This window comes from Sinocyclocheilus rhinocerous, unplaced genomic scaffold, assembly GCF_001515625.1.
Source record: "Sinocyclocheilus rhinocerous isolate Xijiao unplaced genomic scaffold, SAMN03320098_v1.1 scaffold418, whole genome shotgun sequence".
Lineage (NCBI taxonomy): Eukaryota > Metazoa > Chordata > Actinopteri > Cypriniformes > Cyprinidae > Sinocyclocheilus > Sinocyclocheilus rhinocerous.
Window position 1 is genome coordinate 286,109 of NW_015651146.1, and position 13,049 is coordinate 299,157.

General features: G+C 38.0%; 1 protein-coding gene across 1 annotated transcript in view; it reads right to left on the reverse strand.

Moving 5' to 3' along the window:
- Nucleotides 1–2,129: 2,129 nt before the first annotated feature.
- The window catches only part of LOC107712655 (E3 ubiquitin-protein ligase UBR4), a 51,250-nt gene continuing 40,330 nt past the window's right edge, over nucleotides 2,130–13,049 (reverse strand). The window contains exons 74-102 of the mRNA XM_016517963.1: nucleotides 12,462–12,709; nucleotides 12,274–12,364; nucleotides 12,067–12,151; nucleotides 11,778–11,905; nucleotides 11,570–11,699; nucleotides 11,328–11,485; nucleotides 11,136–11,245; nucleotides 10,869–11,010; nucleotides 10,703–10,784; nucleotides 10,431–10,604; nucleotides 10,234–10,355; nucleotides 9,939–10,136; nucleotides 9,032–9,112; nucleotides 8,858–8,945; nucleotides 8,626–8,753; nucleotides 8,428–8,535; nucleotides 7,870–7,989; nucleotides 7,585–7,775; nucleotides 7,312–7,485; nucleotides 6,692–6,791; nucleotides 6,367–6,585; nucleotides 6,162–6,275; nucleotides 5,924–6,066; nucleotides 5,476–5,601; nucleotides 5,201–5,395; nucleotides 4,897–5,121; nucleotides 3,704–3,794; nucleotides 3,435–3,597; nucleotides 2,130–3,303 (exon numbers count right to left, since the gene is read on the reverse strand). Coding sequence (XP_016373449.1) covers nucleotides 3,239–3,303; nucleotides 3,435–3,597; nucleotides 3,704–3,794; nucleotides 4,897–5,121; nucleotides 5,201–5,395; nucleotides 5,476–5,601; nucleotides 5,924–6,066; nucleotides 6,162–6,275; nucleotides 6,367–6,585; nucleotides 6,692–6,791; nucleotides 7,312–7,485; nucleotides 7,585–7,775; nucleotides 7,870–7,989; nucleotides 8,428–8,535; nucleotides 8,626–8,753; nucleotides 8,858–8,945; nucleotides 9,032–9,112; nucleotides 9,939–10,136; nucleotides 10,234–10,355; nucleotides 10,431–10,604; nucleotides 10,703–10,784; nucleotides 10,869–11,010; nucleotides 11,136–11,245; nucleotides 11,328–11,485; nucleotides 11,570–11,699; nucleotides 11,778–11,905; nucleotides 12,067–12,151; nucleotides 12,274–12,364; nucleotides 12,462–12,709 — 3,999 coding nt within the window. The 3' untranslated portion in view covers nucleotides 2,130–3,238. The remainder of the gene's footprint in view (nucleotides 3,304–3,434; nucleotides 3,598–3,703; nucleotides 3,795–4,896; nucleotides 5,122–5,200; nucleotides 5,396–5,475; nucleotides 5,602–5,923; nucleotides 6,067–6,161; nucleotides 6,276–6,366; nucleotides 6,586–6,691; nucleotides 6,792–7,311; nucleotides 7,486–7,584; nucleotides 7,776–7,869; nucleotides 7,990–8,427; nucleotides 8,536–8,625; nucleotides 8,754–8,857; nucleotides 8,946–9,031; nucleotides 9,113–9,938; nucleotides 10,137–10,233; nucleotides 10,356–10,430; nucleotides 10,605–10,702; nucleotides 10,785–10,868; nucleotides 11,011–11,135; nucleotides 11,246–11,327; nucleotides 11,486–11,569; nucleotides 11,700–11,777; nucleotides 11,906–12,066; nucleotides 12,152–12,273; nucleotides 12,365–12,461; nucleotides 12,710–13,049) is intronic.

Sequence of the window (13,049 nt, forward strand, 5' to 3'; positions counted from 1 at the left end):
CCCTCCAGTAACAGTCGCATTGGCTACTGTGGCTGTAAGACACGCCCTTTTAACCCTAAAAATGGCAAGACCATAAAGAGACATCAGAAAATTAGTTTATTGCTATTTTCCATCTTATTGGGACACAAATAATACAACTTGATCATTTTTTTCAAAACATGACTTTTAATTTTGATTTTAATGTTTGTATCCCACAGGATACGTTGCCAGTTTGGGGGTATAAATGAACTGAAAACAGAACACTTGTTTATCAATGCTTGTTACAACATGGTTGTAATTCCTGAACGCTTTGGAATACAGACCTAAGGTTGGTCTCTTTTTAAAGAAGACACATAGCAGAGTATTGCTGAAGTGAAAGCATTTCAAAGTAAAAAAAAGTTATAGTAGTTTAAGTTTGCAGTAAAGATAATGCAGTATACAATTTTTTTAAATTGTATATAAAATAAAAATACAAAATATGTTGCACTTCAAATTGCTATAAAATCTAAGCCATATGTCTAACCAAGTTATGTTCCAAATTTGAAGTTGATATCACCAAAATTGTGGTTCCTGTGAGATTGTCCCCTACAACATGTGTAAATATGTGAACTAGATCAACCTTTATCGGAGGGTGAATAGATTTCGAACTACTGGTGGCCATGCAGTTTTACATGCTGCCCGTGAGCTAAACAAAGAATGTATGAACAAAGTCAATAAATCTAAATATTCACAACAAACACCCTTTCAACATGAAACCAAGAAATGAGACCTACATAAACTCTATTGAATTTCTTTGATGCAGTTTTCTGTCACAAATCAATAATTTTCTGTCACAATATCTCTTCTATTACAAAACAGTCACCAAATATGGAACCTTGACTGTCAGACCTTTCCAACGCGAACTACTGGTGGCCATGCAGTTTTACATGCTGCCCGTGAGCTAAACAAAGAATGTATGAACAAAGTCAATAAATCTAAATATTCACAACAAACACCCTTTCAACATGAAACCAAGAAATGAGACCTACACTCCCTGCCTCTCCCCACAGCCTCTCAAATGTTTGTATTCCACAGGATACGTTGCCACTTGCCAGTTTTAGGGTTAATTAACATATTACATAACTGGCGTGGTTATTAGCGCTGTAGGCCGTAGCATTTAGCAAAAGTATTTACATGTGAAATATTTGGCTTTGTATACAGTGTTCAAGTTATAAAACAGAACTTTGTTTGTTTGTGGCCTTAATATGACATGGGGTCATTATTACAGTACTTATTTGAACTTTGTAACTTAAAATAAATTTTTTTGTGTTCTAATTTAAGTAAATGTTTATATAAAAGGGTACAGAAAATTTAGAAATAAGTTTAAATATGCTAGAAATATGAATATGCTTTGAGACTTTTCATTTTATAACATTTATAATCGTAAATGATTACAATTAATATCTTTAGAGGATCCATTAATAGACATTGGTGCATTTGTGCTGTTCTTTTCCCACCAAAATGATGTCACTTCCTAGAGGAAGGCTTTTGTTAGTTAAAGGGTTATTACTAAAAGACTTAACAGGATGGAAAGAGATGTCAAACTGTGACTTGGCAACCAGTTTAACACAATTAAAACTAGAAAACAAGTTCAGTCCTGATTATAGAAAGGGAACCATGAAGGAAAACCTTTCTGAAATCTTTATAAATTTTCAGTTAGGCAGCATATGGCTCTAATGACTCTTCCACTCAAACAAAAGTCGTGAAATTAATAAAAATTCACCCATACCTTCAATTAATTGTGATAATATGGAAAGAATAATTTAACAAAGGATTTCTGTCTCTAAAAACTGGTCTTAATATTTTACCGGATAGAAGGAATAAGCGAACCTTCCAGAAGTAAAGAACCTTCTTTTGCGGTTTTATTATATCTTCGATGCAGTGTTGTTATTTGTTGACTTTTTTTTGTAACAATGTTAAAGGGGTACTAAAATGACTAAAACTGAAAAAAAAGAAAAGAAAAAAAAAGGCTAAGTAGAAATATATAAAAAACTACATAAGACATACTAAAACTTAAATTGAAATAAACTAAAAATATAAATATTCAATTCAATAATAGTATATAAATACTAAATAACTGCTTAGATGACACATTGAGTCAGATATGGTATTCTTACACCTTTATTAAGTTGAGCTAATTCAAAAAGCAGACATTCAGCAACAGTTGAACATTGTAGCAGCGGGAATAGGCGAATAAACACTAACTGGGTTTTTCTTGTTTTAAAACAAACTTCACACCATGCATTCAGCTCAAGAACACCCTATCGCAGGTGTGTTTATATTAGAAGAATAAACTTAAAATCACTGAGACTCTTCTCTCAGTGGCACCTTGCTTACCAGAAGCACAACTTGCTCTGGGGAAAATCTTGAATCTGTGGAATATTACGGTGTGAATTACGGTCACATGGAAGACAAAACGAAAAATAAATTTAGTATCGTGATTTTGAAAAAAAAAAAACACAAAAAAGGCTCCCAAAATAAATATGCAGGCCCTTTTTATTCTCTTTATCTTTGTTTCATTGTTGATGCAGGTAAAACCCTTTACAAAACAAAGTATTTCCATTTCTTGGGAATAACACATTAAACAAGCTTTCATCTCACTCTTTAACCATTTACACATGAAAAACAATCGTCACACATTTGCATCGCATCACAGAACCACTGTCAGGCCTTTCTCACAAACTGCAAACAATTCATAGAACACCACTGCAAAAAAAAAAAAAATCCAGAAACATAGAACAAGATGACAAGAGATTAGTTCTTGTGTGAATCTGTAACTCTTAGCCAATTTAGAACTTGAGTCAAAAACCACCATAAAAAAAAAACAAGGGGGAAAATAAAAGCCATAAAGGTTGTTTATGAATTATGAAGATTACCTGCAAAATGTCGGATCAAAACAGCATGGTGTTTGTGTGTATTAGGTGTTACAAAACCATTGTAGATTAAATGCGCATTAACTCGTCAGGCTACATGTCACTTTCTTGTTTAGGAGAGAGCTATAACTGAATGAACCCACGCGGAGATCAAGAGCAGAAGTGGAGGTGAATGAGTGTGTATGCGAGCTGATAGAAGTTTTGGGAGCCTGGGCTCCGATTGAAAGGTGTCCTTATGGAGTTGCGAATAGCTGTGTCCGGGTAGCGGACAGACTCCGTGTTTAAGGAACACCTGCACTGGACAGAGAGCTCACGAGTCCATAAGTGAGGTGCATAAATGTGTGCCATCAGGGCACAGAGTTCAACAGGTCCTGCAGGAAGGCGTCAGGGTCTGGGATGTCTGACAGAAGACCTGGGAAAAGAGTCAGTACAAGAGATTAATATTTTGTGCAGCCACATTATTGTATAGCTCAACACTGCCTATTACTTCCGGCAGAGCTTTGTGTTCAGTACATGGCAGGAAAATGTATTAAAATGTCTGACCTACGACATCCAGGAACTCTGAGAAGGATTCAGCAGGCATGAGCTCATCCTGGAAAGCCCTCAACACCCTTTCTGAAGCCTCATAGATGGGCATGTCATTGTGCCTTACGTACTCTGCAAGCGAGAAGGACCAGCCTCCCTCTGTGTTACTGGTGGGCACTTTCTGTTGTGGGAATAGACAGATAAAATTAGATTTCATGGAAACATGAACTTATTAGAAATTACACACACAAGTGTGAGGAACAGCAAAAAAGAACACATTCTCATACCCTGAACATATCAAAGACAAGATGCACCAGACCCCAGAAGAGAAGCGGTGAGCGGTAGACAGCATACTCCTTCACTGCTTTGTCTGTGAACCTGAGACGATAAAAATCAAATATGCAATTAAATCATCAGACAGATATTATTCAAAATCAAATAAAAATGGCATAAACTATATAAAATTTATGTATAACCATGCATATATATATCGTTTTTTATATATATAGTTTTAAATGTAAAAAAAAATAAAAAAATTAATATAACAAAAATCTGCAATTAAACAATTACCATTATTAAAAAAAATTATTAAAATAAATTAATGTAAAAATATGTGTGTATCAATGTTTATTATATAATTACCATAAACAAAAGAAAAAACTGCAATTAAATCACTCATTGATGTGTATCTATAAATCTATAAAATGTATATGTATCAAAGTGTGTGTGTTATATATATATATATATATAAAAAATCACACTTTTAATTGATTGAAAAAAAAAAAACTAAATGTTGAATAAAATAAAATCTGCAAATAGAACAATTAATAATCAATGAATATATATTGTGTGTGTGCACATAAATATATACACATACACACACTAGACTTGTGCAGGTATTCGGTAATGCCATATATCACGGAAATGAATATGCACGATATTGTTATCGTGGGCACTTCTAAATACCGTGAATAATTATATATGACAAATTATTTAGAATTTTGAATGCATTTTAAGAATACTTTTCCCATCAACTGGTCAAAATGCACAACAAGGCTGTATGCTGCGTGAAAGACACGTGCGCACTCTGACGTAAACAAGCGCGGACGAGAAGCACATGGCGGAACATGTGAGAGACGCTCTGGATGAAAGCGTGACATTATATAATGTATAATAATAATAATAATTTAAAAAATCTTCTGAAACACAGTAGTCACTCAAATTGAAAAACTTTACAAACAGTAATACTGAAGCCTGAAACAATCTGACACGCCCAGCACAAGCCATGTCTGATTTAATCTTGCGTCAATCTTTTAGGCATAATACAGGCTTAAAGCCAACATCAGCAGTTTGAGTAAGCACAAAACACTTGCCAAAACCAAAAATAGACACCCTAAGCACGTAAAGTACAGCACACGCTTGTACAAGCTCTTTAATGTTCAAGCTCTGACACATGCACAGTCATGCTTTGTTCCCTTACTTGTTAGCACCCCCTGGTGAGACCTTGCGGGCATGAGAAGTGACCAGCAGCCTACGCAGGAAGTCAAGACGCGTAGCCCCCCAGCGCTCTGGTGGCAGGATGTGCATGGCCAATATGGTGAAGTAGTGCGGCCCGTCCACCTCGTACGAAGTCTCCATCCACTTTTCACAAGGCTGTTCTAAGAAGCTTTGAAGATTCTTCTCCTCCCGTGACGTGGCCCTTGTTCTGAAGAGAAATTCAGGAAAAAAAATGTTTAGAATCTCAAAACGCACTGGAATTTAAATCTTATCTTTGATAAACATACGTGTTAAGGACATAGAGAACGGTGTGAATGATGTAAGGGATAAGGTGGATGTTGCTCTCGCAGCCTCCTCCCCCTGTGTCCGCACTGAAGGACTGCTCCATAGCAAAGCGCAGGAACAGCAGCTTGGTATCGTGAATGTTGAGCTGGTACGTGGGTTCCCTTTGCCCAGTGCACTCTTGCAGATATGTGTTGTGCCTGTGACAGTACAAAACAAGCTTAAAATCCTGTATATATTCAGGAGTACATCTTAGCTTTAAACAAGCTGCAAGGATGACCTTGCCAGGCAGGTGGCGAAGGCAGATTCGGGTACGTGTGGCCCCCAAACCGGTAGGAGCCCATTGCACTTTGTGTTGGCATTTTGTAGTGCGGCACTGTCCCATTCCTCACGCCCTCTGGCAAGCCTGATCCAGACCAACAGAGAGAAAATTATGAAACAAGTGAGATGATAAAACCTTCCTTAAATTTATAGTTATAATTCTGTCATCATTTACTCATCCTCAGTTGACGGTAGCCATTGACTTCCATAGTATTTTTTTTCATGTTAAGGAAGTCAATGGCTACCGTCAACTGTTTGGTTACCAACATTCTTCAAAATATCTTCTTTTGTGTTCAACAGAAGAAAGAAACTCATTCAGGTTTGGAACAACTTAAATAACAGAATTGTCATTTTGGGTGCAGTATCCCTTTAATCAAATCCACTGTATTCACAGCAGTTTCACGCACCTGACAGCAGCAAGGTGACAGTCATAGTGAACTATGTTAAAGTGTGAGACAGTGCTGTAGCCCTGCTGCTTGCGGGGTTTGTTCTCGAACTCCTCAAGGGCCACACGCTTTGTAAATGTGTAGATGCCCAGAACTTTGGTAGGCTGTGGGGTACAAAGTATGTTCAAGGATCAGACAATGAAGAGGTTGAACATTAACATCTACAGTTAAATAAAACATCATTGGTAGATAAATGGACCTGGAACTTGTAGCCCTCTCTACAAATACAGCAAGTCAACCCAGGTTCTTCTATGAGCTCCTCCATCTGTTTAAGCAGGGACGTCTTGGTCACCACCTGACCCTTCTCATTGGTCTAAAACAAAGCAAAAATCAGAAAGATGTGAATTCAAAGTTGATTTTTTTCTGGATTATACATCAAGATTCTATCAATAAATGCAACTCACTGTCATTCCCAGGGTGCCTAGAGCTTTCTGCCTCATCGCCATGGCCATACGTTTCTTCTCTGCCCGAGTCTCCCTTCGGGCAGCGTCGATCTTCAGGTTAACCTCTGCGTGTTCCCTTAGTGCCTCCAGAAGATTCTCTGCTAAAGTGCCGATACCCTCGTCACTGGACACCTGCTCCAGCTTGTGCAAATTGGTTATTGAATCGGTTCCGATTAGCATCTATAAGAAGAAGAGATGGTTTAATTCATGTTATTTGCCTTGCCCGTGTAAAGGGATACTGCATGAAATTAAAAAAAAAATCTCAAAATAATGATAAAAGTGTTACCTGTGTAGGGGGGTGCTGGGTGGCCAAACCACGCAGCAGTCTAAGGATGAACGGAAGGGCTGGTCGAGCAAGAAACTTCTTCCAAACGTCTGCATCCAGGCTGCAAAATAATATTTATAAGTTAGGATAATCACTTTTTAAACAGTAAAGTTCTTGGATATGGGTAGATATATATTTATTGCATATATTGATGTTTTATATTTTTATAAAAAAAAAAATAATCAAGCTATTTACTTTATATTGCATAAACGAAAAATATGAATAACTTATTTTTGAACAAATTCATATAAAACAAAATCTAATACATATAAATATTATAATAAATATGTATCTATAAAATGTATTTCAGGTTAGGGATAATACATATTGGATATGGATATCAGTACATACATACATACATACAAGCAATAAAAAAAAAAAGTATAATAAATATATATCTAAATATAATTTTTATAAAAAAAAAAATTATATAAATTTATAAGTATTTTGGGATATGGATAAATATACTTTATTATATAAATGCATATACCGGTATTTATTATAAATAGAAATAAATACTATATTAAAATATTATATTATAAATAAACACCATATACTTATTATATTATGACATGTCATACTTCTTAGCACAGGGGATATGTTTCTTCATATAGTCCAGAGCACTCTGAGTGATGCACTTCTGTAAGATGAGGTCTTTCAGTTGATGGCCATTACTATTATTCTTGATTCCAGCAGCTATTTTACAGAAGCAGTCCAGAAAGACCTTGTCATCTGCACTGTGCTCCTCATCATACCTGTATATGAAAACAAATTGTGTTTATTGCAGCAAATTTCCCCTATTGCTACAAAGAGACGTCAGAGTTCCAGGTTATAGAGATGAACAAACTACATACTTGTCGAAGTTGCAGCAGGGTTTAAAGCGCTCGACCAGGATGTGCATCTTCTCTAGTTCACCGAAGGACAGGTAAGGGATGATGCGGAGTAGCCCCTGTAGGACACTGGGATTGGAACGCACAAACAATGTGTTGATCTGGTCCAGCAGCATCACCAGCTGGTCCTTATCACCCGTCAGCAGCAGGTTACCCTGGAGGAGGAACACAAAGGAGAGATCTGAATATAGCTGGCTCACTTCTATTTTGTTGTGATATTCATAGCATAAATCAAAATGTCTTGCTGACCTTGTCTTCAGACACAGTTTCAGCATTGGCCTCATCCAGGATGATCTCCATAATACTAAGAACCTGCTCTGCTATGGATGCTCCTCCACTGTCCTTGCTCTCCTGCTCTGCCACCAATGCCTGAAACATAACATCCGATTAAAAATATTCTCTTAAATATTAAATTTTCTCTCATCAGCTGATTCCTCTGGTATATTACTTACCAGATTCAACGTGCCCAACATAACATTTAGTGTGTTCATCTCTGGTCTCACCAGCTGCTGCCTGTTGATTTTCACTTTCACACAGTAGCTAAATAACTTGAGGAGAACCTATGAAGCAAAAGGTTTTTTAAGGTTTCTGAGGAATTTGTAGAGTGTGATGAATTAGAGTTAAACTTCATACTTACTGTGAGAAGGTGCCTGCCCTGTTTGAAATCTTTATCTGCTATGGATGCTCCTCCACTGTCCTTGCTCTCCTGCTCTGCCACCAATGCCTGAAACATAACATCCGATTAAAAATATTCTCTTAAATATTAAATTTTCTCTCATCAGCTGATTCCTCTGGTATATTACTTACCAGATTCAACGTGCCCAACATAACATTTAGTGTGTTCATCTCTGGTCTCACCAGCTGCTGCCTGTTGATTTTCACTTTCACACAGTAGCTAAATAACTTGAGGAGAACCTATGAAGCAAAACACAGTCATTAGAATTTTTTTAAGGTTTCTGAGGAATTTGTAGAGTGTGATGAATTAGAGTTAAACTTCATACTTACTGTGAGAAGGTGCCTGCCCTGTTTGAAATCTTTAATTCCAGAGAGCCTGTTCAACATGCACTCCAGACCTCCACACTGCGCCATCACTCCAGCCATCTTATATACCTCCTCATCATCCTCCTCTTCATCTGCACAGAGAGAAAACACCAATTACAAGTGAGAAACATGAGAGAAACTACAGGGAAAAAACTGACAATAATGTTAACAAAGAGTCCTGCAATATAAAACCAACCTGTAGTTGAGTCCAAAGACTCAATGAACTCCTCTGTTGCATCACCCAGAAGCCCCCTCATTCTGTAGATGATCCTCATTGGCTCACCCTTTATTGCAAGAAACAGAGGGTTTAAACCATGGTTGATATGAAAAAATAAATAAAGTACCCTTTTTTTTATCTTCTTTAGCTCACCTCATTGGTGGGGCACCAAACCTTCTTATAGACTTCAACAACAGACAGATCCAAACTGATGATCTTGTTATTCACAAGGAGCTGCAAAGAAAAGTCATGTTTAAAAACATATTTCGATGGAGGATCAGATAAGAGTGCCCAAAACAAAGAAAATAAATTTTATTATTTATTAATTTTTTTAAATCACGTAAAAACCTTGTTTTCATTCATGCATGTTTCTGGTTGCACCACTTGACTTAGTTAGGCACACCTCATAACTTTTATTTGGCAGTCAAACATTTTTCAAATATTTATAAAATGTAATATATAAATATTTTTAAAATGTATAATATATACTTGATATGGAAATCTTTTGTAACATTATAAATGTCCTAGCTGAATAAATGACCCTGAACATTTGTACACTAGTATAATTGACCCTTTTTTTATTAAAGGGGTCATATGATGCTGCTAAAAAGAACATTATTTTGTGTATTTGGTGTAATGAAATGTGTTTATGCGGTTTAAAGTAAAAAAAAAAACACATTATTTTCCACATACTGTACATTATTGTTTCTCCTCTATGCCCCGCCTTCTGAAACGCGTCGATTTTTACAAAACTAATCGGTCTGAAAAGCGAGGTGTGCTCTGATTAGCCAGCTATCCAGTGCGTTGTGATTGACCGAATACCCTTAACTTTTATAAAGAATATCTCTTTGGATTTGAGACTTTAGTCTTTGCAACTTTACAGATCTTCTTTATTCACCAAGAGCTTGTAACACTCCAAAGAAAAAGGAAAAAATGAAATTGCATCATATGACCCCTTTAAGGCTTAAAAGTGATTTAGAAATACAAATAATGCAAAATGATGTTTGACGATGTGAATTACTTGAACAAGTCCTAGGACATAGTACTGATTATTACGTACCTCCATGCCGCTGTCGTCCTCTAGTAATGCCACAAGATCACAGTCCTGGCAGATTTTGTTCTTGATGTCCCTCATGAGAGGGCCGATGCCTGGTTCATTACTGCTGTATGGGTTTCCTGGCATACGGCCCTGCAGGAAGTCCTCCTGCTGTGGGTCCTTCTCCAGAGTAACAAAGAACTCGGTCACCTCATTTTCCTCCTTCATAGACATGGATGGGAGAAATGAGTTTGACCAAAATCATTATTCCAAAAGTTAATGTCAATTAGCAAATGTCAATGAGCTGAAGTCTACTTACCGGATAAATTATGCTACATAACCTCTCGAAGATGAAGACAGGGGTGCGATAATCATCTAGGTTGTACCGCTTCGCAGTTTCGATGCACACAGCCATGAATGCTTTGGTCTCAGACTCTGTCCCTACAACAGAAGATATAGCATTGGGATGATTTGGTCTCTAAACATCAGAGAAGACCTGAAGGTGAAGGCTGGAACCTGTAGTCATGTCTTCCAACATCTCCAGCAGCATGTCCTGGGTCTCATCGATCAGTTTGGTTCTCTGGACCACCAACTTCCTTAAGCACAGGTAGCCATTAAGGACCGTGCCAACCAACCGACTCTTAAAGTGACGCTTAATGGACTCCACCTCCACGAATGAGGACAGCAAGCCTGTAGGAGAACAGAAACGGTTAAAACAAGCCACAAGCTCTCAGGAAATTCTCTTAGTTTAACTTCAACTTGAATATGACACAAAAGCTAAAATTCACCTGTCAAGCTCTTGAGGGCATATCCCTGCTGTAAGTCTGTGTTTAGTGTGGCTTCTTCAAGGGCGAGAAGATGAGCAATTTCCTGAAGAACGCCACACAAGTTCAGGTTAATGGAAATGACACATCCTTACAATATAACCTTGTATTATCTAGTTTCTGACAATACCTTGGTGATGAGGTTGCCGATGTATGGTAGGACACCACGAGCAGCCAGGTAAACCTTCCAGTGAGCAGGTTTGATGAGCTTCTGGTACAAAGCCAGGTACTCTGCAGCACACTCCCCTGCAATGCTCAGCTCATCCAGATAACTGAAGACAAAACAACAAAAACTTCAGTCCAGTAAGAAATGGCTCCTACATCTGGCTCGATTGAGCCTAACATGGAAAATATCTGGTACAAGAAGGATTGTTTTATTCATCCATGTCATGTGTACCTTGTTAGAAGGTCCAGAACCTGCTGTTTGCGGCTGGGGATTGTTGTTAGAGCTTCGACAATGGTGCAAGCCGCCTGTCTCGCTGCCTGGGTGGCTGGGGTGAAGAGCACCTACGAGAAGAGTCAGATTACATTAGAGCACATTAATGCAGAAAAGAATCAGACACTCTAGAGTCCTTCTGGGAGCACGTACCTGTCTCAGCCAGTTGTTATGACCCAGCTTGAGCAGCCGAGGGAACAGGCCCTCTGATCTGGATCTCATGAACTGCTTCCACTTCCACATGTACTTCTCCATCAGGTACTGCCTCCTGATTTCAGCCTTATTCAAAGGTTTAGAGACTGTTTCCTGACCTGTTGAAAGACAGAGCAAAAATCAAGTAAAATGTTTCATGCAAAAAGCCCATACCATTGCTAACACAAAATTTGGGTATTTACATCTAGCAGGAAGGCACATTTTCCAGGCTTCATAAGATGCCTTGGGGTCTTTTTTGAGCCAGAGCTGGGCCTGTGCATGGATCTCGTTGTTATATGGCTTAACTGTAGTCAGGGATTCGATGGCAGCATCCTGTTAAAGAGTACAAGTCAAGTAAGTGCATCAATAAGTATCGATTAATACAACATCAGTACTATGAGTCTGTCTTACCTTGTTTTTCTTGCTGGTGGGGGCAGGAGGTTTGATGAGTTTCTGCAGGATCCTCAGGCACATCAGTGTAATGTTCTCCACCACCACAGGGGTCTTTATATTCACCGCCATCAAGAACAGACTCAGTGCTGAAAATGAACAGAGAGGCTTGAGTAGGAAGCACTGATATTAAAATTGACCAATAACTGATATGATCTGATGCGGAGATTATACTTCTGTGGAACAGCTACAGCTTAAGGAAAAATAAAGGTTCAGACTTTTAGCTCTGGAAATCCACCAAAGGACTCACCACAGCGAAGTCTGAGCTCCCAGCATCCTCCCTCCTTAGCAATGGAGTCTGTAAGAAGCAGCATTTCATACTGCAAACTACTGACCTAAATAAGAGATGACGATTGTAAGAACTAAACAGTCAAATAAGTACTACAGATCTACCACATGCATTAAAACAATAGCTACATGTGATCTTTAAAATTTACTATGTAATAGAGACAGTTACCAGATCGGGGTTAGCCCAGTGACCTTTAAGGGCAGCTGACACCTTGGCAATAATGAGGTCATTCATCTGCTGTGTGGCTTCTGGATGATCTCTGCAAAACACATTGACATAAAATTAGTTATCATCTTGTAAAACAAACAGTATTAGCTATTCTTTTCAGAGATTTGCATATTTGGGTGTGTATATACCTGGTAAGCAAACAGACGAGCTGGCGGACCTCCTCCCTCATGGCTCCAGTGCCTCGGCGCAGGTTGTACTCAAACAGCTCTCGGATGAGACCCTGCAGTACCAGGATCTGCCTGATGGCAGTATTGGTTGCCAGCGCACGCAGTAGAGTGATGCAGTGGCCCGTGACTGCGGACGCACAGCCGTAACATTTGGTGGAGGACGTGTATCCGCATCCCAGCACAGAGAGACGTGTATCGCACAGAGAGCGCTCGATACTGGCTTGCTGTGAAGGTGGGTTGGGTGGAGGTGCGGGATGTGCGGGATGAAGCTTCCCGCTGTTGCAGGTCATACTCCAGCAGCTCCTTACGCGATGCAAGCACTTTCTGAATGAGTAATAAAAACAGACTTTACAACAACCATTTTATGATAATATTATTTAATTATTATTATATTACTTAAATATTAATATTATTTAACTTTATTATGCTATTACACACATTTAATTGTTATTTCTAATTATATTAAATTATAATATAATATATAAGCTGCATAAATAAATGATAAAATAATGAAAAAATTTAATAATTATCAACACTTAAACAACATAA